Source organism: Protopterus annectens, chromosome 7.part0 (assembly GCF_019279795.1).
Source record: "Protopterus annectens isolate FY-2018-M chromosome 7.part0, PAN1.0, whole genome shotgun sequence".
NCBI lineage: Eukaryota > Metazoa > Chordata > Ceratodontiformes > Protopteridae > Protopterus > Protopterus annectens.
Genome location: NC_056739.1, coordinates 220267768 through 220286712, shown reverse-complemented (window position 1 = coordinate 220286712; position 18945 = coordinate 220267768). Strand labels below are relative to the sequence as shown.

Sequence of the window (18945 nt, the reverse complement as noted above, 5' to 3'; positions counted from 1 at the left end):
AAGGAGGGAATTCTGCTTTGGATCCTAAGTGGCCAAAGTTTGATCAGAGGTCGAATCTGAAGACTCATCCATTGAGGAATGGATGAAAAAGACCATGTCAGATCTTACTGTTCAACCTGATAAAACTGTAAAAATCTGAGGTTGAAATGGAAGAAAAAGCTGGCAGAGAATAAGGCTTCTCAAGAACTATTTCAAAAAAAGTATTAGAAGGCAGAGTGAGTAGAGAAAACCTGAAATGTTCTGCTGTAACACAGAAACAAGAAGAAACAGACTGTATTAATGATTTTATTGATGGATGAAAAAATAACTGGACTGGTGACCTACAGCAGGATTTGTTAACTGAAAGGGCACATCGAGTGTATGGTCCAAACCTGGTCATGAGAAAGAAGCCAATACATATATTAGTAAAGGTGCAGTCAAACCAGCAGAAATAGTTGATCCTGACAAAACTGTGGCAGAAGGACAAAGTATTAAAAACTGGAGACAACAGGCTGTTTGCAGAAAATGAATATTCACTGTAGACCAGGTAGACGAGAAGCAAATTTATCCTAGCAATCACAGAATGTCAAGAGGCAGGTGTGAGATTAAGCTGCTGTATCCAGCTGTCTTCAGGCTATTCCTCCTAGTGGATCGAAGACCTTTTTTATACAGAACAGGCTAAGGAGGAATTAAAGTTTATCCAACACAAAGTGAGCCAAGCAAGCAGAAGGGGACTCTGTTTCTCATTCTTCTGAGTAAAGTTCATAAAGAGACCACCAGTGAAATCTTTTCCAATGTTCCAAAGGAAAATGTTTGAGAGATAGAAAAAAAGCACAAGAGTTGAATAAAAGAATCACGAATACCTTGGACTTGAACCAAAGTCTGGTATTGTGAGATAAAGATTAATGGAAAGACTACCAGCAACACTCACACTGGAGAATAAATGGGAGATTATACAGCATCAATCACATTTGTGAAACAGGCTTTGCAAGAAAAAGTGGCTGAAAAAGATTACATTTTTGTTGACTTTATTAAACTTCTGGGTGGACTGTACAGCATATACCTCACTTTATGTTAGTAACATTTAGAAGGGTACAAAGTATAAAAGGAAACTAAGTAAAACAAGGCTTGTATTACTTACATAAAATATTTCATGATATAAACTGCATGTTATATGTAGTCAGGCAGTTTTGTGTGGTGTGTAGTCAGGGATATTTTAAATGTGTGGGGGGGGTCTTTTCAATGACTGTTGTAAGCACTAAAGATATTAAAGGAAAGAAGTACTAAACTTGTAAGAAATATCTTCTTTACAGCATACCAAGCAAAGAAAGGCTTGAGAAAAGTAAGTTTAATGTTAATACACTGTGATCTCAGACTGCTGGGGTGGGGGTACTGGGTAATACTACTGCAGCATATTTGTGAGAACTTGCACTATTGGATATGTGCTATCTAGAGCTGGTCACTTCTTTCTACTTCGGGACACAATGGTGCCATTCAAATGCAGGTCATCGATGTCACAGGCAGACAGTACTGCTATACTAAAGGCACAGCTAACATTTTTCTAAATGTAATGTTACATATGTTTTGAAAAATGTCTTCTGCACACCAGCTTTCAATACATACACAACAAAACTAACCTAATGAAATGACTGCTCAGAAACTGCTGATAATGCAAATGTAAGTAAATGTCAGTAAGACAAAGAACTGTATTTCAGATGCATTTAAATGCAATGAAAGTAGATTCATTAAATAAAGTGGTTAAAGTGAAACTCAACAAACAGGATTCTAATATGCTTAAAATGTTAAATGCTCTACACTTTTACATTTTTGGTTACAAGTTTTCAACCTGTTTTTAGTATGTGTAGCAAGCTGTACAACAAGCAAGTCTTCAAATTCAAAACTAGTTAATGCTAGAACATTTCAAGCATTACCCTGCTGTTTATATGGGAAGACTATTTTCATCACACCAAAATCCAGATGTTTCTACAACATTCATATGACTAAAATGGACAACTGCTTACATCTTGATATTATGACAATGCTGGACCTTATTACAGTCTACTGGAATGTCTTTCTTCCTTTCTCTCTCACACGTGCACACACTCCTCTGGGGAACTGAACATACTGCATTCAAAGAGTCTTCCAAATAACCAACATGTACTTTTCACATCTCTGATCAGAAAACCTGTATCCAGGCCATCAGGGTTGCGAGTTCTAAGTCAGTTTCTAGGCACAACAGCTTCCTTCCATTAAGCTACTGTAAGCTCAGGATACAGAGGGCTTTTTTAATGTTTCAGCAGCTCTTCCCTCCAAACAACAGTGTGAGCAGTATTAAATTAACAGCTCAGTGATGTTATATCTTGTACAAGTTAAAAAAAAAAATCTATACAATATGTAGTTATCGTTTCAAGTAAAATACAGAGAATAAAATCCACCCATCAAAAATATACTTCTAATCCCAATCTAAGTCAAGGGATTTCAAACTGAATAAAATAAGTGACAATGTGCCATGGCTAAAGGGAAAAAAAGAAAAGAAAAAAAAAAAAGTCATTCACTCAAATATCAAAGACCTTTGTAAATCAAAGTACAGAATTGTGCAGAGACACCAAAACTTCTGAGATGAAGATATTTAGCCCACCCTCACCAAATCAATACCCACTTTGTGTTTAGTATACCTGTTTTGTTTTACTTAGTTTAACTTTTAGCATAATGTCTATCCTATAATTATATTACTATATTATTTCTTTTAACCAATGCTACCACTATACTGTTTTCATACATGTCTTTGTTATATGTTGTTAACTTTGTTTACTGTTCATGCTGGAGCTTTTCTCCCCGGGCCTCTACTGAAAATGGACAAATATCCAGTTAGACTAGCCCGGTCAACAAATGTAAAATACAATAAATAAATAAAAATAAATAAATAAATTAACTCTTGTGTTTAACGCATGCAAGATCGCAAAGTAAAATACATTCATGGGAATGTAGGCAGTTCTAAAACATATCTAACATGCAGAATAATAATGTGCACCCTGCCCACCAAGTAACTTACCTTTCTGGTTATCTTCGGTATCACTTTCATTGTCACTATAGTCACCTAAACAAAACAAAAAATAAAGTTACAGAAATACTAAAATTGTGCAGTGGAATATACAGACATTTTTAATTCTTTCCAAAATAAAAAGCTCCTAAACGAAAAAAAAAAATGCTCAGAATAATAAACATACAACCAAAGTTTACACTCTACAAATTCCAATCTTACTTAACGGAGTTCAAAATATTCATGATGTAACAGAAGACCCACTATTAAAATATACCAAGCTAAGAAAAGAGGTCACTTTGTCAAGAAAGATCTCCTAGTAGAAGACTTATTTGCGGTCTTAAACTACACAAATGGATTTGAGAACTCAGTGTACTTATAACTACATTACACTACTTACAACAAAAGTATACAATAATGTAACATGACTACAATGTTTCAAATTTGCTAAAAAAATAAACATAGGTTGTAAGGGGGGTAAGCATACAAAGAGTACATAAATATAACCAAAAAAACCCCAATGAGCAATGGCCTCATTAAGAACTGCTTGTAACAGATGCATTCATATTTTTGCAAATTTCTTGAAATGCTCGTAAGGCATAAATGTGCATTTCTGTAAATTTCCTGTGCTGCTTATTCAAGTGCAAGAAAATATTTCTATTACCAAGAAATGTTACATGAAAACACACACACGTGCACTAACATTCACATACATAAGCTTACACAAATCAGTTATTTTGGATGGCCCAACAACAAAAAGACAAGGAGGTTCATCTCCACAGCTGGCAAGTGCAGTTCAGTTAACAATCCTGGCACTGGATATCAGGCTTGGGAGAACTGCAGATTAAGCATCATGGCAAATAACTTAAAGTGCAACTGAATCTGATTAAAACCATGTTTTAAGCAACACAAAAATAACATTCTTGTTAAAACATTTATAAAAAAAGTGTTGAGAAAATATCAACACTGGAGAAGAACAGAATATAAAAGAACATGAAGGAGTTTATAGATGTCTGGAAACAAATCAAAGGCCAACAATACACTGCAACTCAGAACCAAGTTTGGCAAGAGAACTTCTCAGAAAGGAAAAGCTAGTAAAGAAAAAGGTCAGACATCTAAGAATAAATATTAAGCCATAACTCAACTTGCCTTCATTGTTTTAACTTACAGCTCTGGTGTCACAGAGTGACCCCAAAAGTCCTGGATCAATTGCACACAAAAACAAGTAAAACATTTAATGTCTTACATTTTGTGGCAAGACTTATATATACCCCTCAGTCTAAAGCAGCACTAACCAGGAACTAACTACCCAAATAAGTCTGCAGTTATCAGACTCCATAAACCTCTAACAGTTTGGTTACATAGTAACACAGGTTTATTTCATGCAGAAAAATGTATATAAACTCAGGGCAACAAGCAACACTATTAGTTCATAATTGTTAAAGCTGCAAATGTTATTTTAAGGATCCAATACTGCTTTTTGTGCATTACAGATATTGCTACAGAAAGACATATCAATTTTGGACTTGTGAATAATTTCTAGCTTGATATTTCAGAGTGCACATTTTTCAATATACTCAGGAAGAATCATTAACATCTGCGATCCATTCTTGTGCCAGAGATGGGTGGGGCATTTAGAAGGTCTAATTGCATGAGTATCATCCAAGAAAAGATGGACTCTAAAGACAGTTCTTTTCTATTATCCCAACTTTGATTTAAGGCAATGTAGAGTAAGGCTTATTTTGCTTTCCTTGTCTATTTTAGACTTTAAATTATGTGCTATTTAATTATGTATCTTTAAATGAACAATTGATTTGACTGAAGTTTGAATAATTTTAATTACCTATTTAATCTGATCTGTTTAATTAACATTATGGACTCTGATGAATCCTTTTTATACATAACGGAGAAAGCGCTAAGTTGGATTTATTATTTTTTGTTAATTTTTTTAAGGTGTTGTATTAAAGCTGTGTATTCTTTTTGCTGAGCTGTCTTGTTTTGTTGTTGCTGGTTTTGTGTTATTACGTTTGGTTATGGGAATTTGGTATTCGTAAACTGTCTATTTTGCAAGTTATGGTTAACCGAATTAGACCACAAAAGCTACAAGTGAAGCTTCTTCAATGTTTGTTTAAATATAAATAAAATGAAGTTAACTGCATAGATTATTCAGTACATATACAGTATGGTAATTTATGTAAATGTGTTCAGTTATCTACAGAAAATAGTAGCAAAACACAACCCAAACAGTCCAAAGCAGCCCCAGAGAAAAGATAAAGTCAATACAAACAGACTTGCACTTGGTGGAAGGTAACCAGAATAATTAACACACAGCAAAGTAAAATAAAATCTTCTCTTTTAATGTACAAACGTGAGCGCTTTCGCAGTGACACCCACTGCTTCATCAGACATTAGTTACAAGTTCCAGCCACACATACATACACAGTTTAAAATTCAAACAACCAATCATACTAGTGCATCAATTATCTTAAATTACATTTAAAAGCAGAAGTGTGTTTTTAAAGCAAGAGTGTGCCAACACAGCATAATATCATACTCTTAACAGTGCAAGTAACACAACTAGTGTGCATGGGGCTATTTTAGTTTTCTGGACTTCAGAAATGGCTTTAAATGTAAGATTAGAGTTAAAGTACACAGGAGTGTATTCAAGCAAATGAATGATGTCTCAGCATGAATTATTTCAAGCTGAAGTTTCAATTTCAAGTTATGTTTTCATGCAAAAGTATAACGGTAACATATTTCAATTTATGCTTTTACCTGTGTTCTGATGATACTACTAGAAAAAAAGGTATTCTTTTACTGATAGCTTAGTTAATATACAGAATGTAACACTTGCAGATTTCAGTTTATGCTTTTATCTGTGTTTGGATGACACCAGCAGGAAAGACGTTCCTTTAGAGTTAGGTTAGTTAGTTTCCAGAACACTTATGCACAGCTGTTTCAGAAGTTCAGTATAAATATGCATCACTTCAGTGACTTCAGTGTAAATTTCAGTCAGATTTCAGGATATAACATTCATATTCAGTTATATATTTCTAACAGCATTACTAGACAGTTTACAATATGGATAAATAGTATGACTATATCATTAGAACAGACAGTAGAATTACTGCACATCCCACATTATTCAGTCGTGAGTTTTAAGGGTAAAGCAACAGAATTATTTGTAACAGGTTAAAGGTACAGAACTTCCAAGACGGCTTCACAGTGCGTAACAGCTTGTTTCTATCTCTACCAGTGTGAAAACAGAAACTCAGCAGAGAAGGCCAGTAGACTTGTGTTTATGGGTACATTTCAGTAACTGACTAGTAAGTGCACTGCCTGGGTGCCAGAAATACAGAAGACCTGGGAAAAAAAATCAGCTACAAAAAGTGAGGAAGAAACACAGACTGGGGAAAGTTCTGCAGCTGCTCAGCAAAAAATAATGCAACCTTCAGACATGACTTCCAATAACTTACAGGATGATACAAGACAACCACATATAGACGTACCTGTTTTTTTCTATTTGCATACAGACATGGTTAAAATAAACAAAACACTGATGGAGTATATCAGCACAAACAATAAAAGGCTGGAAAAAAATGGAAGCAGCTTTAAACAGATATTCAAATGAGATGATAAAGCTGCAAAAATCAGAGGTCAAAATGAAGAAAAGGCCGGCTGAATATGAGACTGCTCAGGAAGAGATATTTAAAAAAAACAATAGAATTAGAGGACAGAGCAAGTAATGAAAACCTAAGATTTTCAGATATACCATATCAGATTTAACTCGGAACAGACTGCATTAATTGTATGAAAGCATAAATAAGCAACTGGACTGGCATTCCCCAACAGGAGTTGTTAGTTAAAAGGGCACATCGTGTGTATGCTCAAAACCTAGCTATAAGAAAGCAACCTAAGCCTTTAATACTAAAGATGCAATCCTACAAGCAGAACGAGCTGATTCTGACAAAACTGTGGCAGAACGACAAAGTACTAAAAAGTGGGAGATGGAGTGTGGAGAATGATTACTTGTACACCAGACAGAAGAAGAACAAATGTATTCCACTATTCAAGGAATATTGGGATGCAGGTGTGAGATTCAAAATGCTGTACCCAGCTGTCTTCAAGGTATTCTTCCTGGGAGGGACAAGAATTTTTGATGAAGTACATGCTAAGGAGGAAATACAAAAGTTTGTCCAACAAAACGTAAGCTGTGAAACAGAAAGATATTCTGCTTCTTGTTCTTCTGGTACTAAAGACCACAGAGAGATTGTACCTGTGAAATCTTTTCAAAATTTTCAATGGAAAATGTTGGAGAGAAGGAAGGCAGCTTGAAAGTTGATTAGAAGAATCGAGAGTACGTTGGAAATGAAGCAGATACAGGATTTCAGTGATTAAGAGTAATAAAAAACAGTAACTTAATACAGGATTACACCACAGTAATTATATTTGTGAAATATGACGGAACAAAAATCTGGAAATATTGGACTTTTTCAGAATTTGTTGGACTTGTGGGGGGCTCTAAAGCATTTTCCCCTACTTCATGTCATTAATGTTTGGAAAAGTGCTTTGGGGAGGGGAAGAGGAGGGACAAAGTTAAACTAAGTAAAGATTTTTTTCTCAAATAGCACCAATTTTGTGGCATGTGGTTTTCTTTACAAGCTACAAAAGTTTTTTCAGTTATTTGTAGAGGGTAATGAGGACCGTAAACAAGTGCTGTTGATCTTATTTGTTTTATTTTCTTTCTCCCTTCTCTCTTTCTTCTTGTTCAGTTTTAAGATATGTAGGCACTGCAGTGAAAAAGGGGCCTGGCTGGAAAGCATGATAAAAAATAATGTGCTTTTTCTCATTCTTGCATGGGGGCATGTCTGGATTAAAGACATTAGATTGATTTAGTAACAAGTTTTAAGAGAGAGCAAGTAAATGAAAAAGAACACTGAATATTACGAGTCTTTTTTCTAGCAAATACATGTACACTCTAACAATGTTGCAGCTGGTCTTCATGTTTCCATGGAACCAATCTGATACAGAGAAAAACTGACTGCCTAGTTCTCCTGTCTCCATGGAGACAATCTGATAAAAAGAAACTGGCTACAGTCTGGTGGAGAGTGACTGGCTGGGAAAAAAATAGAAATTGGTTAGGAGATAATGTTCTCTGAAAGCATTCAGAGGTTTTCCCAAAGTAGACAATGTTCTCTGAAAACATTCAAGGGTTTTCCCAGCTGTGAGAGCTATAAAGATAAGACAAAATCAATCAGCACTTAGTAGAAGCACAAGGTGCACCATGATAGCATGGATAACCTTTCTTTTAGGTTAAGTCAAGTATGCGAGTGTGGCTGTTTGGGACTTTTGTTCCTATTAAGAGGGTAAAACTTCACTATTTCAAGGTGTACATAGTTTTTGTGTTAGTATTAAGTTAATAGGTTTTTTTTGTGTGTGTGTGTGTGTTGGTTTGATGGCTTTCAATAAAACAAATAGTTTTTTTTAACAAAAAATGTGTTGTACATAAAAGGTGGGAATAATACCTTTTTAATAATGATGCTTTCTTTAATGTATTTAAATGTAAATGGCCTCACAGATAAATACAAACAAGAAAGACTAGTGAACTGTATTAAAAATGTAGAGTGCAAATAGCTATGTTACAGGAGATGCACTTCAGTGGAATATCTGGGATAAAGGAAAAGAGGAGTACTTATATTAACTGCAAGAGGGGCTCCAATATTGATAGAAGATAAAAAAACATAATAATGGCAGATTCGTAGTGCTAAGGGGCCACTGGCAAGGGAGGAGGATTACATTGGCATGTATTTACATTCCACCTAAAACTGTTATAATAGAGCTTAAGAAAATTATGGGAGAACTAATCAGTTTTCAGCAAGGAATACTACTTGTAGGTGGGGAGTGGAATTTGATTTGTAGCAGTGAAGATGCATCTGAGGGGCACATCTTCCCAGAATGGAAAATATAACAAAGGAGGGTAGATTTTTGAAGAAATTTAAGAAAATATTTGGCATTGAAGATGTGAATTCAGTAATAGGAGTTTGGAATGAAGTTAGATATTATTCTCCAAGATATAAAAATGGGCTATACTAGACAGAATTTACATTCCACTGGAACATGCGCATTTAATTGAAGGTCTTGATACTCACCTGATAACCATTTTATACCATCTACCAATAAAAGCTAAAATAAAAGCACAGGGTAATGAAATAAAAATGAGACATTGACACTTTCCACCTATCTGTTGGAAAGAAAGGAATTTAAGGAAAGGGTAGTGAAGATTATTCAGAAGCTGTTAGGATAGACATTTCTTCTGAAAATATAGCTAGGGAGCAGGATAACATTAAGGTGGAGTTTAAAGATGGGGGAATTAAATGAAACTGAGCTATGGTTAAGTAGTAACAAGAATTATTTAGAGGGACTGACAAATGTTAAATTGCTGTAGAAGAGGGGGAATCTCATAGAACCAGAAAAAGGGATCCACTGCAGAACGATAGGCAGAAAACAACAGATTACCTCGATGATAGACAAGATCTTAGAAAGATTGCTGTTAAGCAACTGTCTTTTGACAACATCACTAACACTACAGCACAAAAACTTTTAGCACTATGACTCAGGAGAGTAGAAAGGACTGTTGCCAAACTTAGGGAGCCAAGATCAAGGAAGGTAGCAAGAGATCCTGTAGAGGTATTAGAATTATTTCAGAAATTCTATGAGAGTCTCCATAAAGCAAAGAAATATGAAAATCCAGAAAAGACATACACGGAAAGGTTTATGGAAGAATTAAATATGTCAAAGTTAGAGGTAGATGAAGCTCAATTACTAATGGTTAGGATAGGAGGAGATGAGATAAAAATTGTGATGTATAACCAATCTACATGAAAGTCCTCCAGGAATAGATGGTATTCCTGTGGAAGTTTGGATGTTCGAAGAAAAAAATGATAAAGATCTAGAAGGTGCTATTTAACAGTCTCTTAAGAGGAGAAGCACCACCATCCTGGAAGAAAGCAGCTGTAGCTGCAATAACTAAAGAGGGTTAAAGATCCATCACATATATCTTCATACAGACCCATTTCAATACTAAACCATGACTACAAAGTGTTCATGTCTATAATGGCTAAAAAATGGCAAAAGTAATGCCAAAACTGATAGATATGGATCAATGTGGTTTTGTGGAGGGGAGGCAAACATTTGACAACATTAACAGAACAGTGATCATCCAGGGGGAAGCACAATGTAAGAAAATACCATTGCTGTTGGTGGGTCTTGAGGCAAGGAAATCATATGACAGAGTAAGCTGGGACTTTATGAGCAGAGCAATAGAAGCATTTGCATTTTCTAAAAAAATGATAAGGTTGATTAGGAGGATATATGAGGGATTGGAGGTATAAATTAAAGTGGGTAGGGTCCTCTCTGATAATTTCTGCTTGAGCAGAGGATCCAGGCAGGGGTGTGCTCTTTTTACTTTATTAATTGCAGTGTATTTAGAACCATTAGCAAAGAAAACAAAGAGCTCAGAAATTCAAGGATATAATAGGTATGGCAGTCAAGAAAAGCTGGCTTTATTGCTGATATAATTTTATACATGACAAAAGCAGAAAAAAGACATTACAGTGTTGTGGAACATTTTGAGACAGTTTCAGATCTTTCTGGGATACAAAAGTAATGAAGCTAAAACAAAGGTAATAGTGGTAAAATATGTACCCACACAAACTGCTTCAGGAATACCCATAATTATGGGGACACAATAAAATGAAGTATTAAGGAGTATGGATTAAAAGACTCCCCACTGACACAGTTACAGGGTTGAGATCTCAGCCCTATAGCTGTGCCAGTGGACAGTCTTATTAGGGATCTGAAGAAAGAAGGGGAAACCATCCCCAGACTGACTGATTTCTGTGTGCTCTTAAGGGAAACTGCACTTTACTGTGTGTACTTGTCATCCTCCCAGTGTGTACGTTCCCCACTGTTGCCAGTGGTGAGGACTGAAGCTCCTTGATTACTGGACCAGTGCTGGAGCATCGCATATTAATTGGTTGACAGTGGTGGGAAATCCACATCACATATTAACTGGACTGTAGTGGTGATCTACATATTAGATTCAGTGGTGTGGATATTGAATTCCTGTAGCCTATGAACAGTGGTCACTTAAGGTGTTTGTACTCACTGTGAAGGCTTCTAGCCCAGCTATATAGAAATTTGTAAATAACTATTTTTCCTTGTAAATATTAATATGATCCCACAGGCTTGGTTGACAAATGTAAGAAAACTGTGTTATGTTCTGATCTTCAAAAATGTAACCACAGTGCCCCCTGTTGGAAGAAATCTGATAAGTAAAGGATTTTACAACTGTGTGTGATCTCAAGCCGAAGACAGGATGTCTGCAGCTGGAAATTTTTCTATTGTCTTAAGACAGAGAAAATTACTAGGTTTCACATGTAAAGTGTCTTTTATTGCTGTGGCTTCCTGGCAGGTGCAGATCAAAAAGAAATGTTAAAATTTAAGTCTCGGTTAGCCTGAGAACCAAATCAGAGAAGTGACAAGAATGATGTAATCTGAGATGACTCAGCAGTAATGTGTATTATCAATTTAAGGACCATCTCAGAAAGAAAGGTGAGCATTTTGTATTCATCTTCAGATATGACAACTCACCAGCACTTTGCTTTGCTCTGTAAGCAAGATATTTAGATCTTAGTATTTCTCTTAGAGATAGATAGGAATATAGCCAGATTAGTCTAGCTGTTTTCTATATTTATATCAGACTGTTCTACAATGTTAGTTTAAAGCATTTCCTGTGATTTCTGAACTCTAATGCCACTGTGTTGAATTAATGAGTATTGTCTTGTGTTTTTATTATTTATTATTAAATATTTTTAAACCTTTCAACTGTGGCTGTTTTATGCTCTTAAGAATACTTGCATGTATTTGTATTTGGTGGTACAGTACAAGCCACTCCTAAATAGCTTTCAAGTCTCAGTCACACTTACCAATTGGATAACAACATTGCACAGTAGAACTGGACACCCTTTGGTAAAGGCCTTTATAGTAGCTGATAGTAGTGGTTGGTGGCAGTCAGTACTACTGTACAGTCTGCTCACCAGCTATACCCCCTTCTGCCCAGACTGTACTATTGTACAGTCTGGGCAGAAGGGGGTTAGCTGGTGAGCCTGGCCAGCCTTCCCCAGGAGTGTCTGTGTGTTTGTATATAACTGAAATCTCAAAGTGTGTGTGTGTCAGCTACTTGGGCAAGGACACGAAGCACTGGTTGGACAGACAGGATGCTGGAGGTTCTGGTTTGACCACTCGGCTGAAATCTAAACCATATAGATGTGCCAGTGGGGAGTCTTATTGGGAACCTGGAGATGAGAAAGGGAGAAACCAACCCCAGACTGACTGTGATCTCTGTGTGCTCTTAAGCGAAATTGTATTTTACTATGTACTTGTTATCCTTCCAATGCAGACGCCCCTCACTGGTGCTAGTGGTGAAGATTGAGGCTCCTTGATTACTGGACCAGTGCACGGGCATTACAATCAGCCACACAGTGAACATTCAGTGTTTCATATCACAATTGTTTTATTTTTTTTTTTGGTTAGCTTAGTTAGTCAGGGAGAGCAGGCAAGCATGTCAGCAGAGAAGTATGGCAAGTAGACAAGGAGCCAGTTGGCTGAGTTGTGCTATGCTAAAGGACTGGTGCATGCTAACCTGACTAAAGAAGAAACTATTGCAGCCTTGGGCACAGCTGCATCACAGACCAGCAATCAGGAGGACAACCAGGCTGGCCTTGGAGATGTACAACTCTCAGAAAACGGACAGGTCAACCTTCCACAGAGGAATTAAAATCCAGCTGGAGTTAAGAGACTTGAACTGGAAGCCAAACGTTTGGAAAAAGAATCAGCACAGAGACTGACACATCTGGAAGCTGAAGAGATTGAGAAGCAGAGGAAATGAAGAGGAGATGCTGACTCTTCGCCAGGGTCATGGAGATAATGTGGAAGGGAGTAACCAAACCGCAGAAGCAATAAAGGTCAGTAAATTTCTTCCACAATTTACAGAGGGGGATAATTTTGGTAGTTTCATTCATATGTTTGAAAGGGTTTGTAAACAGTATAATGTTGACGAAGGGCTCTGGGTACAGTTCTGGACCCCTTACTCCAAGGTAAAGCTATAAATGCTATTTCTGAATTGTCTGATACTGATTGCTTAACTTACAATACTGTAAAAACTGTCTTTTAGAATGTTTTAAGTCAACACCTGAAGCTTATAGAAAAATGTTTTGTGAGCATAGACGCAATGCAGATGAAAGTATGTGTGAATATGTTGCTGAACTAATCACTTATTTTCATAGGTGGGTAAGTGGACGTCAGGTCACCACTTTTGAAGGGCTGGCAGACCTTTTGGTGAATGAACAAGCCCTTAGCACTTTGTCTAAAGACATGAGGAGCTGGTTAGCTGATAAACAGTGCAATACAGCAGATGAGTTGGGAAGAAGGAAGACCTATACCTAGCAAGCAGGGCATCACTGCACAGGAAAAGGACACACAGTGCTGCTCATGGGTCTAAGGGAACCCATGGTGGGCAGGCCAGATTGCTCCAACAGAGTCCACCAGTTGCAGGGGAAGCCACTAGTCCAGGTACACATCCAGGACCAAGGGTTAAATGTTTTAAATGCAATCAGTGGAGCCATGTAGCATACAGATGTCTACGGAGGCAAGATGGGGAACAAAAGGTGGGAGAGCCAGTAAGTGGGAATGACAAAATGCCAGTAGTAAGTTGTCTTGATACAACAAGGGTACCAAACTACCACAAGAGGTTATATATCCTATCTTAGTGGATGGGAAAGAAGCCACTGCTAAGAGAGAGACAGCCTTTGACCAAACCACTGTGAAGACCACAATGGTTAAAGAGGAGCACTACTTGCTTTGGCAGTCTACTCCAGACAAAACTTTAGGAGAGACCACATTGCAAATACCTTTGGCTAGTGTTCACCTTGACTGGGAGGATGGAAAAGGAAGCAAGCAAATAGGTGTGTTTGAAGATATCCCCGCAGATCTCTTGATACGGAATGATTTTGATAATGCAGGACCTTGTGTGCATGCAGTTACACACAGTCAGACTTGGAAACAAGCATGTGGGTCTGGTAGCCTGGGGGAAACCCAGACAGACCGCACACTTGCAGCCAGGACTGATAAGATAGTTACTTCAAGGAGGGTGTTACCCAGTAGCAGTGACACTGAAGGTGACCCACAGCTGCTTGTGGGTACTGATGTTCCCTTGGACAGAGTGACTGTGAGGGCAAAGCTGAGTAGTAGTACCCAGGCTGACAGTGAGGCACCGCTGTCAGAGAACACCAGACGTCCTGTGGAAGGGGAGCTGGGAAGGGTTACAAAGAGAGAGTTGGAACAGGCTCAGCTCTCAGACCCTACATTACAAGCCCTGACAAAGATAGCTAGTATGGCACCTGACTTTCAAGGGAAGGGGGAATCTGTATACTGGGACAAAAGGGTCACTGTATACAGAGTGGAACCACGAGGGAGGGTTAGAGGGTGAGAGAACACAGCAGTTGGTAGTGCTCAGAGCCTACCATCTGGCACTTCTAGCCATAGCCCATGATATTCTCTTTGCAGGTCATACGGGCATATAATGTACAAAGAGATGCATTATGCCAAACTTTTATTGGCCTGGGATTTCCAGAGATGTAAGAGGGTACTGCAGGATCTGTGAGCAGTGCCAAAAGGTAGGCAAGGCGGGAGACAAGATGAAAGCTCCTTTAACGCCTGTGCCTGTGATTGAGGAGTCATTTTAGAGGGTAGCTATGGATATTGTGCGGCCTCGGAGTATCCCAAGTTCCGCAGGGAAGAAGTATGTCCTAGTGGTAGTAAATTATACTTCCAGATACCCTGAGGTAGTGGCACTGTCCTCCATTGAGGTAGAAAAGGTGGTAAATGCTTTGTTAGAGATTTTCAGCAGGGTAGGTTTCCAAAAGAAATACTGACTGACAGAGGTGCCAATTTCATGTCAGACCTGCTGGCTTGTGTGTGGAGGCACTGTGGGGTGAAGCACCTAGAGACCACCCCCTACCATCCCCAGATTAATGTTCTTGTGGAGAGATTAAACTCTAGACTCGATAGCATGCTACGGATATTTGCAGACCACTTTAAGAGGGAGTGGGACAAATCTTTGACCCATCTGTTTGCTTACAGAGAGGTGCCGCTGGAATCCACAGGTTTTTCACCCTTTGATTTGTTGTATGAGCCATAGGGTGAGGGGACCTCTAGATATGATTTGTGATGAGTGGGAGGGTGAATGTGAATCCCACAAGGAGTCTGTTGTGGCATATGTCCTATACATCAGGACAAGGCTCAGGGAACTCACGGGCTTGGCCCAGGAGAAGCTGGTAGAAGCCCAACAGCAGGAAAAAGGTGTGGTATTACAGGAATGCTAGAGAGTACGCTGTAGGGCAGCAGGTTATGGTTCTCATTCCTGTCAGACACAAGCTGCAGGCAGCTTGGGAGGTACCCTTCAATGTGGTAAGGAAGGTCAGTGATGTTAACTACATGGTAGAACTGCCAGGCAGGAGCCAGGGGCATAAATTGTACCATGTCAACATAAAACCTTACCATGATAGAGAGGCCCTTGTGCTGAGTATTTGCAGTGGATGCCAGGAGGAGACTGAGGGGGATCTGGTGACTGATCTCCTCAGTGAGGCTTGGACTGACACCTCAGTGGAAAGGGTAGCAAAGTCCCAGCAGCTATCCCCTATCCAGGTTAGAGAAATCCGACCAGTGTTACAGGAGTTTGGGGACATGTTTACTGTGAAACCAGGGTGCACCCACCTGGTGCAACACCATGTAGATACAGGACACCAAAGGCCTACTAAGCAGGCCCCTTACTGGGTGCCTAAGAGGGTCAAACAGACTCTGAGGGAGGAGATACAGGATAGGGGTAAACCAGGAGTCCAGCGTTGTGCTGGTACCAAAGAAGAATGGCAACACCAGGTTGTGTGTGGACTATAGGAAATCAAATAGTCGCACATAGTCAAATGTTTACCCCATGCCTAGGACAGATGAAGTCCTAGAGCAGCTGGGTGGGGTTAAGTATCCTACCACTATAGATCTTACCAAGTGTTATTGTCAGGTGCCCTCGACTCCCAGTGCTAGAGAGAGGTCAGCCTCTGTGACTCCTTTTGCCTTGTATAAGCTCACGAAGATGCCCTTTGGCATGAAAAATGCCCCAGCGACTTTCCAAAAGCTGGTAGATCGGATCCTAGGAGCAGCAGGAGATTTTTCCCTTGCTTACCTAGATGATATTGCCATCTACAGCTGTTCCTGGCAAGAGCACCTTCAGCATGCCAGGGGAGGTACTGGGCAGACTACAGGTGGCAGGGTTGACCATTATGCCCAGTAAATGTCAGGTGGATATGGCAGAGGTCTCCTACCTGGGACATAGAGTGGGGAGAGGTAAGATCAGGCCAGAAACTGCCAGAGTGGAAACCATTCAGGTGAGGGCATTCTTAGGGACAGCAGGGTACTACAGAAAGTTTGTCCCCAATTATAGTACCATAGCTGCTCCCCTCACAGACCTGACAAGGAAAAACAAGCCAGATAAGGTAGTGTTGACCACAGTATGCGAGCAGGCATTCCAGAAGCTTAAAGGAGCTTTGGGAGGACCCCCTGTGCTAGCCAGTACAGATTACAGAAAATAATTTATTCTGCAGATGGATGCTTCAAACCATAGGCTGGGGGCTGTACTCAGCCAGGTCTCCTCAAAGGAAGAAGAGCACTCAGTGGTATGTCTCAGTCGCAGGCTTCAACCCAGGGAGGAATGCTATGCAACTGTAGAAAATGAATGTCTAGCCATAGTGTGGGCACTGCAGAAACTTCAGCCTTATCTGTATGGAAGGAAATTCACTGTAGTTACAAACCACAATCCTCTAATATGGCTACATTGAGCCAGCCAGCAAAATGCCAAGTTACTAAGGTGGAGCCTAGGGTTGCAGGCATATGCTATGACAGTGCAGCACTGCAGTGGGGTTAGAAATGCCAATGCAGTTGGGCTCTCAAGACAGGGAATGGGGTGAGGTATTCCCAGACAGTCAACCCTCTCAAGAAGAGTTTCTCAAGAGTCACTTGAAGAACTAGCTTGAGTTTTTTTTTTTTTTTGGGGGGGGGGGGGACAAAAGGAAACACTGCCAGCCCAGCTATCTGGAATTTTGTAAATAATTCTATGTCATTGTGAATATTGATATGATTTATACTGAAGTGTGTGTGTGATGTACTGAGCTAAAATGTAACCACAGCATGCCCTATTGGAATAGAACAAGACTGTACCTGCACTATTTTGACTGTTTAGTTGTATATGTTTAATGGAAACTGGAACACAGGAGGTTAACTTGAAAAAAACATCAGAGAACATAGTTGAAATTAAATTTTTATAACTACTGGGCCATAAAGAAAAGATGCTATCTCTCAGTTTCAGTGCAGTAGCAGACAATGTCTACAGCTGGAAGTTTTTTTGTATGGTCTTGAAAGAGAAGCAATTACTAGGTTTGAGATGTGGAAATGTTTTATTGTTTTATGACGTACAGGATCTGCAAACATCTGAAAGATATATAGAGATGCTAAATTCTGTTAGTTTCTGACAATGGGGGTTTAGTGTGGGAACTGAAAGTCAGGTGAAAAAAAGTGATGTCATCCAAGCTAACCCAGCAGTAATACTTGATATTAATTTAAGAATTCTCTGAGAGAGAGAGAGACTGTGCATTTTGTAGTTTGACCTAACAAGAACATCCACTCATCATCACATCTGCACTTGCCTAGCTGTACATACGTTTCTAGGGCATAGTAACTCTTTTACATTTAGATAGGAATATAGTAAAAACGTTTAGCTTAGATGTTTTATTTATCTGAGACTGTCCTGCAATGGTGTTTTAAATATTTCCTGTAATTTTGAACTCTGATGTAGCTGATTACTTACGGAGTATTATCTTGTTCTTTTATTATTAAATATATTTAAACCTTTTAATTGTGGTTGGTCTGTTTAGGGATATTTAAACTCTTTGAGTACTTGCATATCAATCTGGTGATACTGCACAGCCCACTCCAATAGCCTTCCTCTTGGTCAAACTACCATTTGGATTAATAGTAACATTACACAGTAAGATTGGACACCCTTTGTTAAGGGCCTTAAAGTAGCTGATAAGAGTTGGCTGGTGGCAGTCGGAATTACCTTACAGTCTGGGCAGAAGTGGGCACAGCTAGTAAACCTGTGCCAGCCTTTCCCAGGTGTGTTTGTGTGTTTGCATATAAATCAAATCTCAAAGAGTCTGTGTGTTAGCTACTTGGGCAGGGACACAAAACACTGGTTGGACAGAGAGGGTACTGGAGATCTTGGTTTGGTCACTCAGCTAAGATGTCAACCCTATAGTTGTGCCAGTGGGGAGTCTTATTGGAGAAAGAGGGAGAAGCCAGCCCCAGACTGACTGTGATCTCTGTGTGCTCTTAAGGAAAATTGCACTTTACACTGTGTATTTGTCAGGTCTATATCAGATGAACGAAATGATAAAAAACAGCAAACACTCTTATCAACACATAAAAGATGAAGTCACTAAACACCGAACTTAGGGAACAGTGATTTTTTTCCCAGGGAAAATGAGTAGAAGAAATGCCAAAATAATAGAATCTGGAATTCAAACCAATGAACGGTAGTTCCTCCAGCATCTTTTGATCCTTCCAAGAGTCAAAGAAGGAGGGGGTTGGTGGAGAGAGGTTGAAGAATGAAAGTGGACATCAGGAAAGGAATGTTATGGGGAGAACATAACTATCTGACGTCATTTTCATTCATTCCTCAACTACTGGGACAGAGTCCCCAGCTACCTAAATCCTGGGAGGACTCTAAGGCAGGATTACTCCTGAGCACCACTGAACCT

At 39.0% G+C, this 18945-nt stretch overlaps 1 protein-coding gene across 1 annotated transcript in view; it reads right to left on the bottom strand.

Annotated features, from left to right (window-relative positions):
* Positions 1–18945, bottom strand: part of DENND2C (DENN domain containing 2C) — a 1562444-nt gene that overhangs the window by 625770 nt on the left and 917729 nt on the right. The window contains exon 5 of the mRNA XM_044076720.1: positions 3032–3076. Within this exon, the coding sequence (XP_043932655.1) occupies positions 3032–3076 (45 nt within the window). The remainder of the gene's footprint in view (positions 1–3031; positions 3077–18945) is intronic.